Source organism: Ixodes scapularis, unplaced genomic scaffold (genome assembly GCF_016920785.2).
Source record: "Ixodes scapularis isolate PalLabHiFi unplaced genomic scaffold, ASM1692078v2 PGA_scaffold3__209_contigs__length_174095766, whole genome shotgun sequence".
NCBI lineage: Eukaryota > Metazoa > Arthropoda > Arachnida > Ixodida > Ixodidae > Ixodes > Ixodes scapularis.
The window spans coordinates 139,819,940-139,833,608 of NW_024609868.1; the positions used below are offsets into that span (position 1 = coordinate 139,819,940).

Here is a 13,669-nt window from a genome sequence, read left to right on the forward strand (position 1 = left end):
TCTGACTCTGCCAGGAGGCCATAGAAGCAAAAATTGCAACATAGAAAAGAGCATGGGGACACACATCGACGCCAAAAACGTAGCATTCCAATGGTTTGTTGACAGACGACGGCAAGCTTGTATTGATCATATCATGTCGTATTGCACCTGAGACTGCGGTGGAAGAAATCGGAAGAACTTTCAGTAGAAGGAACAGACACAGAGAACGTCTCAATCAGAGAGAACGTCTCAAACAGACACAGAGAACGTTCCTTCTACTGAAAGTTCTTCCGATTTCTTCCACCGCAGTCTCAGGTGCAATACGACATGATTAGCTACCACCAGCTCGCCTGCACTCTCACCGTCTTTTCACTAATTGATCATATGACTGCTTTGAGTAATTTTCACTAATTGATCATATGACTGCTGATTCCAGTCTACGTCCGGCAGTAAGACCAGGGACTACGTCCCTGGTCTTACTGCCGGACGTAGACTGGAATCCTCGTCCAGCACCAGAGCCTTCACAGCCCGACAAACCCGCAGACACGATCAAAGATGACGTCTCAGACAGGTCAGACAACCAGAGAGCCATTCGGGAGTGACCAAGAATCCCCCATTTATTGGTGCAACCATAAATATAGACAGATGAAACAAATCATATGACTTGTGATAACAGAAAGGAAAGAGTAGCTCGGAGCATTATCACAATGACATGAAAGATGCAGCACTTGATCTGTTTCAGTGCTCGATCTCACTGTGATGACTGCGAAATGCTAGTGCAGGTGCTTTGATTATTTTAGATGGTGTTGAGCTAGCCCATCGAACCTGACAGCAGCATCAGAAACTTGACTGGTAATGAAATGCGAGCTCTCTGGGAGTATGATTGCAATTGAAATTTCATAGTCAAAAATATGTATCATGTGGCGATAGAGCAGCGCTTTTACGTGCACGTTTTCCCTCACAGTTGCCATAGCACTGTCAGCAGCCAGTGTAGGAAACGAGCGTGAGCCTGGAGTATCTCTGTTCTTCAAAAAGCCGTAGTCTTGCACTGCACACGCACGAAAGGGAGCGTAGCACTTGCTAGGTTGCCATGTCTGTATTGAGTGACACACGTTTACATGTTCCCGCTTATAGGTCTTATGAAAACCCGTTAACACACAGATGCATTTGACTAGGACCGACTGAGACAAGACTGATTTTTTAAGCTTCTTGCGAAGGCCTATGACCGGCAGTCCAGCAATGGCAGCCGGTCGTAGGCAGTCGCAAGAGGCTAAAAGCTGATCGTGTCTCATTCATTCGTAGTCAAATGCAAGTGCGTGAATGGGGCTTTACATACAATGGACAGATTTGAAGCTCGCAAGCAGCAGCTAAAGTTGCTTCGGCTACTCCTAGTGCACGCCATTTCAAAGTTGCACTCGCCCTACAAATGAAAGTGTCACCTTATGCGGCGAAAACCTGAGTGAGAGGAGAAGACGAGGTTGGATGGGGATGTCAAAACGCTGAACTCTGGTTGGAATGATTGATGCGTAGGTCTAAAGCTAGCTATCTTTGTCTCAACTGCACTCGTCGAACACATCAGAATGGGAATGCCAGCGTCCGGCATTGGGCTTTCAAATTCAAACCTGTTTGATGAGTGCAGTGGAGATAAAAACAGCTAGCTTTATTTCTACCACTAATCATTCCAACCAGAGTTCAGTGTTCCGACGTCCCTGTGAGCTCTCGTCTTATTCTCTCAGTCATTTTCTAAACACATAAACCCCAATACACTACTAAGTGCTTCAGTCATGGGTGTTTATTCTCTCGGCATTGCTGCTTTTTGAGCCATAGTTAATTTTGCTCTGTATAGATGTTTGTGGAATCGCGACAACTGATTGTGCAGCTGCAGATGTTTTGCATTTCTTCTGACCATGACTGCATATGGGGCCTTTGCATTAAATTTAAGAATGATGCAAGCAACAGTGCGCTTCTCATGCTAGCAGCAGACACCACACTGTGCTGTACCTAAAAAAAAGTATTTGAAGCCTTTACAAATGCTGATCTTGAAAGAGTGCTGCTATCAGGCATTGCCCCCAAATGCCAGTTTCCCGGCAGAACACTACAATAATATATCCTTTTGGTATTGTAGGCTGTGAAAGGAACCATATCTAGAAAATTGTAAATTGGTTTTAGTGATTTTTTGCTCTGTTATGGGTTGGCATTGCAGTATTGTAAACCAGGTTTTGCACGAGCTAAATAATTAGTGGGTCTGTATCAATTTGCTTTCTCTTAAAGAAACATACAAGAAGGCCAAAAGGAAGGCCACCGAGGATCTCGAGAACTCGTGCTTGGAAAGCACAGATGTCGGGGAGCCCGATGATGGAGGTATGTTGATCATAGCAATTTAACATTTTCAGCAGAAGAAATGGTTCTTTGTTTAACCTAATTTTATTCTGATAATATGTCTGTTCTAGCCACTGGGAAAGACAACACGGCCGACGCTCCTCTGCGTCTCTCAGTGCCCATTCCACGTGAGTTAGCCTACAGTAAAGAAAAATATACAGTGTAATCCACTTATAACGATACCAGATATAACGATATATCGCTTATAGCGATCAAATTTTTTAGATTTGATCGCTATTTTTTTAGATTTGATTTGATCCAGATATAACGATAATCGGCTATAACGATTGGATTTTGCGGTTTTCTCAATATCGTTATAAGTGGACTGCACTGTATTTCATATTTTTTTACCTTGCGAGAGACACTGACAATGTATTTACACTTGACATTGATTTTGCAGCTACTGGCCCGGGAGGTGCCTGTGCAAGGGGTAAGTGTCCTTGCTTTATTTCCACATGTTTTACACATGAGAATCTACACGTTATTCATGAAGGTTCAAATTTATCTAGAACTGTAAAAAGTGATTCCTCCATTTGACTTTAGAAAACAGCTAATTTGAATTGGGATTTTAAGATTTTGTTATTTGAAAGATGCTCGTGGATGCAAAACTCCTCTTTTATGTGAGTATAAGCAAACAATAATTTATGAAATTAAAGAGAGTTTGTTTTACAATCACGCCTAAACCTTTCTGATGTTCCATTTTGGCAGTATGGCAGCAAGAAAAAAAAAAGGGGGGGGGGGGGGTTCATGCCTTTTGCATTGCATTGCATTCTAAACGAGTAGATAAAAGTTGTCTAAGATTTTAGAAAGAAAAGGGGCACTCTGGCCAAGCCATAATTGCCCATGTGGAAAGTAAATTGTGATACTTTTCTCCAGCCCCTCCCAAGCGCAGGGCCCCAGACCCTCCATCCAGTAAGGGGTGGTCCAAGGAAAGTCGGGCTCCTACATCTCGTAAGTTTCACAGTCGGCTCTTTCCAATGATTCACAGATAATCTAGACTGACATAGGAAAGTTGTATATTTAACCCGCTTGTTTGTATTTCTAGAGATATCACATACAAGGTTATCAGCTATTTTTTAAATGTTCAACAAACTGTGGCTAGCATTAATCTGCTTCGCTCACTGATCTCTACGATAATTGCTGGATTGCGCTTCCCCGCTATTCGAATGCGGCCACCGGTTGGCCATCGTGCCACAGGTAATCAACCTTTTGGAGCGCAGCGAGGCTGGGCGGTAGTGTGCTGAAGATATGTTTCTGCTCGTTCGTTATCATTTGCCGTAGAATTTTTTTTAAACCTGGTGTAACCGTTGACAATTACCTTTAAGAACGCGTGGAAAGTTTTACGAAAGTACAGCACTGCAGGAAAAAGGCACAACTCGTCAAGTGCAAGTCTTGTCGGTGTCGCAACGTGATCAAAGCTTCCTTGGCACGCCGAAGTGCTGCATCTCTGTGCCTTCGCATCCTTGGATACCGGTCAAGCTAACAGCTTGGTGCTACTCAAAGATCAGACTTCACCGCCAGGCAAGGCGGTTTATAGAGCACAGCGCAGGCCTAATCATAACATCCAGTAACATTCATACTGTAATTTTCATGGGTCAGTAAAGAGTCTAACCCGGAAAATTTTTTTATGTGCTTCATTATATAACAAGCTTAAAGTGTTGCGTTCATTGGAACTGCTGAATGCCTCAAATAGCACACTTTATTTTGTTTATAAAAATAATTGGATATAAACTTACTGCTAACTGCTCTATCCTAACCTCATACGATTACTCATGAATTCCACCACCTCGGTAAGTGCCCACAAGAAAGCCTCCCTTCAACCACCGCTGCCGCCCCCCCTCGTCTGTCGCCACTGCATCAGACTTATCTGGACCACGAACGCCGCAATTTACAAATGCCGTCGAGACCGGTTATAACGAAGTCAACGGGAATCGAAAATCACTTCGCTGTATCCGCTATTTCGTTATAACTGACTTTGGTTAACGAAGTGTGAAAGGGAATGGGAAATCGAGATTGCTTTGATGTAGCCGCTATTTTGTTATAACCGGTCTCGACACTACAGTCACCACAGTAAAGTAAAACACTGCTCCAGAGGCACGTAGATTTTCACGCACGTTGCACATGCAAAACACATCAACACGGCGTCGATTCTTGATCGCTATCCACGTGTGTGAAGGCACAGAGATGCAGCAGTTTGGCATACCAAGGAAATTTCTATCATGCCGCTAGACCGGCTAGACTTGCTTTCAAGGAGTTGTGCTTTTCTCCTGTGGTGCTGGACTTTTGTACAAATTTGCTCATGTTCTCGAAGGCCAACGAAGGTCACCATTTACGCCAGGTTTTAAACAACCTCTACGACGAATGACAATAAGTAAGCAGAAAACGTGTCTTCAGCACGCTGCCGCCCACCCTAGCTGCGCTCTGAAAGGTAGATTTTTTGTGGCAAGGAGACTGTGCGGTGGCCGCATTTGTGCTACAGCAACCAAGCGGGGATGCGCGATCCAGCAAATTGTCAGAGATCAGTGGCTTCACTCTTGAGCTGCTATACCTCTTTCATTCTGCATGTAAGGTTCTTGTAACAATTGTAACTGTTGGAATTAATGATTTGATGAGCATAAATGAGACAGCTGAGATGTTTCCCCTTGTCCACCGTCTGATACAGCCAGTGTTATTAGTTTAAAGGGATGGTGAACCGAAATTTGGATTTCAGAAAAAACAATGCAGGAAATGTAGGCGGGACGCTACAATCCCTACACCACTACTCGTAAGGCGATATCTCGAATGGATGGCCGTATTTTTGGAAAACGAGGTCCAGATTGAACTAGGCCGACGAGGCGCGTGACATTACTATACCGAGTTTCCTCCTCTCTCCGCTTCGCTCCCTCAAGGCTGTGAGGCAGAGAAGACGCGAGGCCGTTCCCTCTCCTTCTCGGAGAAACATGACGACATCATCTCTGTCAAATGCGCCTCCTTTTCTTGAAAAATTTGGTCATCCGTTCAAGATATCGCTGCATGAGTGGTGTTTTGGTGTTTGTAGCATCCCATTGCACACTTTTACCGCGTGTTTTGTGGAATCAAAATTTCGGTACAGCATCCCTTTAAAGGGGTACTGCAGCAAAATGCCTAGAGTCTATTTTACGGTTTAAATACCAAGCACATTTTGACCACACCACAAAGATGCCAATTTGTAGTTTCAATTGACACCAAAAAACTTGTTAAAACGAAAAAAAAAATAAAAAAAAAATTTATTACCAGATTACACCTGGTGGATGCTTCCGAATGTTAAGTAAAACTTCACATAAAAGCAGTGCCACTCCCTAGAGGTATTGTGCTAAGCTCTGAGCGTGCATAGACTGTTAAACTTGGCGGAACTGAACTTCCCTTCTCTCCCTTGGCGGAACCGAACTTCCCTTCTCTCCCGTGCCTATTCAACTTCTGCGGGAAGTGGGCCTCTTGAACCGCCAGATTGTAACATGTTGACACTACCAAGTGGCACAGTTCACAACCACACCAGCCTCCTTGTAGCCTTGCCCGCGAAGTTAAACTTTACATCACGAGCGCGCTGTAGGTGCTGGATTTCTCAAGAAGCATAGTGCTCTCCGACGGCTGCTCTCGATGGAATTGGCTGTTTGGAGTGCTTGCTGGAATTGGCTGTTTGGAACGAAAAATATAAGCATCTGTTAAAAATACTAATGTGTGATTGTCATTAGCTGACTTCAGTGATTACATTTAACTTCTTTCTTAACGTGAGAAGTATATTTTAATTTTCATTTCAGCATCCCTTTAAAAAAGGCTGTCTATAACGGCATTTGTGATGACACGTTTCACATGCACATTTTTTTGGCAGACTGCAGAAAATTTGCTGTCGCCTCCTATCTGCTGCCTCCGGTCATTCATAAAATTTTTTGCTTGCCTCGAAAACCGTTTATAAAAGAAGTCACCAAGCTTAAGCTTTGGACACCTTATGCTCATTTTGGAAGTGGAGCTGACAAGCATACTTTGCCTCCCAAAAAGGTGTGCATTTGAAACGTATCTGTCAGATTTCTTGACATTGACTGCCCTTGAGATGTTGGGCAGAGATGGACACTGGCTGTGCCAAAATGGCTGATATGTAGTTGCTGAAAAGTGTGAATGACTTGTGTGACGAGTTGAAAGACCTTAATCTGAGACTAAAACATACTTTACCACAGCCCTGGCAGAGCGGCAAGCCCCCAGAAGGCGGAATTTGGAGGCAGCTGAGGTGGTTGAGGCTACCATGTCCCGTAAGCATACCAGATGTTTCATTACGATCACTGCTTAATATTGACCTGACCAAGTTTAGAAGACTGGCACAATCACATCTGTACATTTCATTTTTCCAATGCCCTTAGTATGGCATTAAATGCCCATACTCTCGATATAGTTCGACCACCAAAACAAAACCTGCCTATCACTCGTAATGCTCTGTTTTACATTTCAAGAATGAGATGTTTGATTACCTGTTAAGAACAACATGTTTGACATCTTTACATGAACCGGTCATTGCTGATATCTACATAATCTCACTTCAACATGAATTGCAAGTCCCCTTGCTTTAGAAATAGGCCTTGACTGCATGAATCCTTGTGCAGCAGAAGCACCTTTGAAACCTTAACGTGAATGGCATGCCTTCTTGCTTTAGAAAATGTGCCTTGGCTGTATGAATCCTCGTGCAGCAGGGGCACCTTTGAAACCTATCTGTTCATACTTCTAGCTTTGCATGAGACCAGTTCTGCCTTTTGAACATTGATGCTTGTCATGATGGCAGTTGCACTGTGGCACCGACAGGTGGCAGCGGCGGGGGTCTTGTTAAATAAACGTTTTGAGGCCCAAGTCAGGCACTCGGTGCTTACACCAAAACAGGAGTGTTGGACATGCCTCGACGTGGCCTTGCCATAAGTCTGCAGTTATGGCAATACTCCGTATACAAATGATCATACTCCAGAATCACAAATTGAAGACCTCTCATGCTCCTAAGCAAAAAATAAACAAAATCGTTATGAAAGGGTAAGTATTGCCAACCTGAGCAAAGTGTACATCAAAGCATCCTAGTTGCGACATGTCATTTCATCAACTCTGAGATAAAATAGTTTTCCATATGTCCAACGGTTGCGACCTCTTTATCAGTCGCATTGATATCAGTATCTTAAGGAACCCCAACGTCCGTCGGTATCAGTGCCTTGAGGGACCCCAAAGCAGATTTTGTACAGATGATGCCAGCAATCGCTTACATCAGTAAAAAATGTCGGTGACTGTGCAAGTAAGCACACACATTGGGCAGCAGGTGGCACCATTTAGCCGGCAGTAGTGGCGGCGGAGAAAGACTTGCGACCTTAACCCCTCCGCCACTCTGGGCTAGGTGGGGCAACCTGGTGCCCATAGCTTGGGTTGATTTGCATGTTCAAGCTAGCTGTTTTATTTTTATTATCAGTGACAGCTGTTTTATTTTTATTATTCAAATATCTAAAAAAAACTAGTGCCTGATTAAGAAAAGTGACTTATGTTTAGCTTGTTTTAAGAAGCTTACCTATTGTGTTGAAATCTTGTGGAGTGATGAGGCTGTTTCCTATGCTCTATTTCACCTTACACAAGACAGTAGTAGATGCTATAAACCATAATCACCAGTCCAGTGCCACAACGTATCATGAGGCTGCGCACCTTCAGGGACGCTGTGCCCCTTCCGAAGGTCTTGTGACGAGAGGTGAACTTAACATTTTGCCACCCTAGGCCTTCAACAGTGCTGCCCTCAAACCTCACCTCCCCCCCCCCAAACCCTGCTTTCCATGGTTACTGGCCAAGGGGAGTGGTTGGGGGGTGGGGGGGGGGGGGGGAGTAGCTAAATTTGGGGATATCATTTTCAAATATAGCTATACTCGTTTCACCTCAAGAAAAAAAATGAACTTTTGCACATTACTCATACGCTGCAAGTAGTAGTTCTCATACGATTTCGTTGTCAGAGGAGGCAGCAATGCTTTTGGCATTTGAAATGTGTACGGCTCCATAAGATAATATATATTTGATGTAAAATGTGCCTGCGTGTATCTTAATTCTCTACATAAAGGGGGAAATTAGTAATGATCCGCTAGGAGCCGGACTTTTTTTTACTGTGGTCCTTGAGGTGATAACGGGTACAGATTTGGAGCTGGAATTTCTAAAGTAGCTAAATTTGAAACTACAATCACGTCTATGATTTGTAGGTTTCTGGTCTCTCGGAAGGTGGAACAAAGTATAATTTATTGCTTGGACGTAAACAATATGTGCGACGAAAGATCCACTGGCAGGACGGCCTACATTTGCTGCCATCAATTGCATAAGGCTTGGAAATATTTTTTTGAGCTATAATTTTTTTTTATCATTGTTTTTTTTTCTTTTTAGTCTTAGGTGAAGTGTTGTTTTCAGCACGTTTCCTTCGTAGATCTCTGACCACAAGAATTTTCTTTGCCTCTATTTTAGCCTTCCAGTCGGAGCTTCTGAAGGTGGTGCTGGATGTGCGGCACGAGGTGCACCTTCTCCGCCAGGACACGGCGCAGGTCCTGGCAAACCAGGAACAGCTGGCAGTGCGCATCGCTCAGCTTGAGCGTGCGAACTGCCCGCCTGATGCCCCAGTGCCGCCAGCGGTTTTTATTTTACCGCTGGCGACAATGGTAGATTTTGAGGCAGCAGAGAGGCGCCTCATCAACCCTGCTGATCAGGCTGTCCTGGTGAATATCAAACTTTTTTTCACTATATGTTAGTGCCTTGTGGCTCAACCGGTTTGAGAAATGGAGCGACGGCATATGTTCAACTGCTTCGTATCTAAACTTTACCAAAATGTTAGCTTAACCATTATCTCTATTTAGTCACAGACAGCCACTTATTAAGGCAGCATTACGATTGAAGATATGGCCTTATTGTTCTCACACCTCTACATACTTTTGAGTCAAGAACAGGGGCATATAGAATGATTAAGGGCAATCAGTGCTCGCTGGAAAGTATAAAATGAAGGGAAGAAGGCAACAAGAACATCAAGAACAGCAGGGGCCAATTACCTGATCTATTAATTACTTTCAGTAAAAGTCTGGATCGATCTTCAGTATGATGAAAATGCAATAATTGCAGAGGTGGAAGCTAGCTGGACAATAACAGTAGTAACTCTGGAGAAAAGGTATGGCGACAAAAGACAAACACAAATCTCCAAATGCAGCTAGGTGTGTTTCGAGATATGTGTTTGTCCCTTTTTTTCCCTTGCTCCCCTTCTTCAGGGTTTATTTTCATTAGATCTTCCGTACTCTCTTTTATATAATAGTGTAGTAAATACTGTCAACAGAGTTAATGCAATTTCACATTACCTTTTCACTTAGGTGAGATGGATGCCATACCATAGTCAGTTTTCATCTTACTCATATTAAATGAACTGTGATTCTTAAAGTGCAATATTTTTTTCTTTTATTCGTGTAGAAGGAGCAGCTCTCCGGCCTGGGTGGCACCACTATCGCGGAGGCTGTGCGGCGCACCCTGGAGCGGCTCCTGCGGAAGCATGTGCAGATGCACTTCAGCATCTGCGGCCGCAGGGGCAACAAGCGGCCGTTCAGGGGCACGCAGCTCTGTGCCGTGGCCGTTGGTAAGGTGTTTTCATTCCACACCTTCATTGCTAATTAAAAATGATGGGAACTTTTTTCTTTTAATTTGTCAGCTGCCAAGAATCTGAAGAATTACTGGATCAGTTTTAAGCAAAATTTGTGGTTTGTAAACGTGCGCGTAAAGTGGCAAGAGTATTTTCATATAATTCCTGAATAAGTGTTTGTAAAGCAAGCACTTTCTTTATCATCATGGTTAGTCATTTCCCCTGATTTTCTAATCAAGTCGAGGCTTTTCCCTTCTGGCTAGTGATCTTAGGCGGTGAGCTGATGTTTCAAGTAATGCACCATGTTAGTGGTATTGCTATGGAATCTGGATTATGAAAAACTTAATCTTTCAGGGACTCTAAACAAATTGCACTGAGTTGAAAACTAATACTTAAGATTGAAAGAATAACACGCAAAGGACAAACGACAAACACAGGACAATTACGAAAGAATGTGGTTGTCCTGTGCTTGTCCTCCACATTTTATTTTATTCTCTCAATTTTAAGTATTGTTTGTATATACGGTAGAGCCTCATTCATACATTCCCAGTTAAAAATTATTTCGGCTGTTACAGTCGGGAACTGCAGTCCTGTCGAACTCTCATGGGGTTACCTGTTTTAATTCTGTTTCTTATGTTTGCCTTTTCAACTGTTACACCTCTTTTTCCTTTTGCCTCTTCATCTCTTTGTCCAGCACGCATGCCCTCTTCTGTCATTCACAGCGGCTTAGGTCCCCTGGTCGCACAAATTTAATTTCACATGGAGCTCAGAGTTCATAATCATGCACTGCCCATGGTGCGCGTGCATGAAGCTTCATTGCTTTGCAGTGGCTGGTGAGAGCAGCGTCTGGGTTCTCTCAAACGGGGAATACATTAGCTTATTCTTAGGTTAGCAGATTAATATTGGTGTTGAAATAACATTCAGCACTGCTGGCAATGCCTAAAGCTATCTCTGAATTGTGTGTGAGCAGGAAAAAGTGGGGTCATATGCAGTGATGTCATTATAGGGTCGCGTGGCCCGCCATGACACCCCCCCCCCCCCCCCCCCGAGCGCTGCACCTAAGGTGTTGCCCCCCCCCCCCCACCTTTCCCACTTGCGAGTTGTGAATGCGAAAGCATGCAAGCCACTCGTCTCGTACACTCCCCCCCCTCCCCCACCCTTCCCTCTTGTGACACCACTGGTCATGTGCAAAGTCGGTGCTTTTCACTGAGTTGGTGCTGTGATGTATGTGTGAACAGGCCTTTGTAGACGAACACATGGCTTTGATGCCACGCCACCGCAGTGACGCTGTTGTCAAAATGGTGCGTGCACAAACGCCTCACCTCACAGGAAGCTCATTTCCGCGCATGCACAGTGCCTACGTTTAATGTTGCCAAATGCAGGCTTGTTTAAAACAGCGCATTGGTCTATAGGTCGACCTTGTTTGGTTATGATTACAGATCAACTCCTACTGGTAAAGAACAGTTTCCAGCAAATGGTTAACCTGTTTAGAATAAATATGGTAATTCTTTCTCGGCAGCCCTAAACTCGACTTGGAATAAATTACTGCACCATAGTTTCCCCCTGTTTCTATAGGCCCCTAATGCATTTTGTGACTTGCTTTGTGGCGTGCATAACATTCGCTTCTGCTGTTTTTTTTTTTTTTCTTTTTCTCCAGCTATAATCCGGAGCCGAGTGGGAGGCAGCGTGGTCGACGTGGAGCGTGCCATTGGGGACTACTTGTCTGGGGCCCCGGATCGCGAGGGAGGCAGGGCTGAGAGGATGGCCAAGAAGATTCAAGACGCGGCCATCCTCTCAGCCCAATTCGTCACTGTCCTGCCCAGCAGCCTGCCAGAGGGTGACTTTGACGTCCACGCTGACATCCTGGACAGCTCACAGACGTGATGTCAAGCATGACAAAAACGAAAATTGAAAATAAAGAAATAAAAGAAAAAACATTGTTCTGAGTCTTCTTTCTCGTGCATTCCATCCACAAACTTGTAGCGAAATGGAAATGGCAGACTTTAAATTGTTTTGTTCTGTTGCGATTTATCAACTCATGAGGACATTGCGAAACATCGAATTGAACTAGGTAATTGCAAATGGGTTTTGTCCACTATCATATTTCTTGATGCAAAGACTCATGTAATGCAAGCTTATCAAAGGGTACAAATCGGGCCTCCCAGGATGCTTGCAAGGTTTGCTCACAGCTAAGTGAAATGGGTCCTTGGCAATGGACCGTGTTTATACTAAGCTCGTTCAATTTACCTGCACCTTTTGCACTGGTGCAGAAAAGTGTAGGGCAGAGCTTCTGGTGTGTGTATTGAGATACCACTGAAAGCACCACCCTGCACTTTTATGCACCGGTGCAGGTAAATCGACCGAGCTTTACTGTACAGCTGAGATTGGCTGACGACTGAACTGCCACCCTGGCCCGAGCTACATTTTCACCGTATTGCCAAGCTTGGCTGACTGCTGAAATGCCATCGTGGCCCAGGTTGTATTTACTCCGTTTGGCCAAGCTTGGCCGACCGCTGAACTGCCACTCTGGCCCAGTCCGTATTTACACAGTTTTGCCAAGCTTGACTGACCACTGAACTGCCAGCATGGCCCAGGCTGCGTTCAGACCGTTTTGCCAAGCTTGGCTGACCACTGAACTGCCAGCCTGGGCCTGGCTGTAGAGACGCCATAGAGCCAAGCTTGGCTAGACAAGGAACCCCCACTGAACTGCCAGGGTGGCTAGCCAGGCTGGGGATAGCTTGCCCCTTGGAGCAAAATGGTGCTTGGACCGGGGAAACTTTCCCCGGCTGCCCAAGCAGGCTCAAGCTTGAACCAGGGAATTGTGCTGCTTGGGAGGTCTCATTGCATCCAAGGGCCGACGAGGTGGACGTCGTGAGGGTCGGTGCCTTAAACGACTTAATGACAAACCACCTGACGGACTGTAGCCGCAGGGCCAGGAAGCGGTTAGACCTGCTGGCTGCGAAGGAGGCCACGTCTGCGAAGGAGGCTACGTCTGCATGAATCTTTTTTTTTTAACCTAGAATTTTGCGATGTCGTTTTTTTATTCTCGTTATGGCAGAAATAAAAACCTAAACTGGATTTATACAAGTTCACATGAAAGTTTAATGCGGCAAACTTGTGCCGATAAACCGAAAAGGAAAAAGACACGATACATGATTTGACGGCGACGGATAGGAGACTGCCCTCAAGCAGCCACAAGAATCTGCTTCTGTTAGTATGTGTGTATCTAGAACATTCCGCCTGGAATGTTGGCCCTATCAAACTTTCCGAGTTTGAAGAAACAACGAGATTGTCGATCCATCTGGAACATTCCAGTCACGCAAAGAAACTAAAGATAAAAAAGAACTAAACGCTGGCAGAATTCGAACCCTGGCCAGCGGCAAGGGAGTCGAGCGCGCTGCCGACTTGTGAAATGTCTTGTTTGCTTTTTAAAACAACCCCCGGCACTCTTTTTTACCCCATACACTTCTTTTTCCTGTATATATACTCAAAGCTTCCTCTTATTTGTACCTGCCCAGTTATTGTTTATACTTTAAGTTTCTCAAAGTATTCAAATAACTGCTTCACTGCCATCATCGGCAGCACCACGTTGCATTTTATGGGATTTGTTATCTTTAAAAATGCTATGGATGGACTGTTACGTTTGGTTGTGCAAATTGTTTCACTGTTAGCGATCCTGTGAAGTGGAAA

General features: G+C 44.5%; 1 protein-coding gene across 1 annotated transcript in view; it reads left to right on the forward strand.

The window, feature by feature from the left end:
- The window catches only part of LOC115323663, a 59,983-nt gene extending 48,120 nt beyond the window's left edge, over positions 1-11,863 (forward strand). The window contains exons 3-10 of the mRNA XM_042292896.1: positions 2,251-2,340; positions 2,430-2,486; positions 2,759-2,788; positions 3,235-3,309; positions 6,549-6,620; positions 8,830-9,077; positions 9,814-9,976; positions 11,637-11,863. Coding sequence (XP_042148830.1) covers positions 2,251-2,340; positions 2,430-2,486; positions 2,759-2,788; positions 3,235-3,309; positions 6,549-6,620; positions 8,830-9,077; positions 9,814-9,976; positions 11,637-11,863 — 962 coding nt within the window. The remainder of the gene's footprint in view (positions 1-2,250; positions 2,341-2,429; positions 2,487-2,758; positions 2,789-3,234; positions 3,310-6,548; positions 6,621-8,829; positions 9,078-9,813; positions 9,977-11,636) is intronic.
- Positions 11,864-13,669: the final 1,806 nt, after the last annotated feature.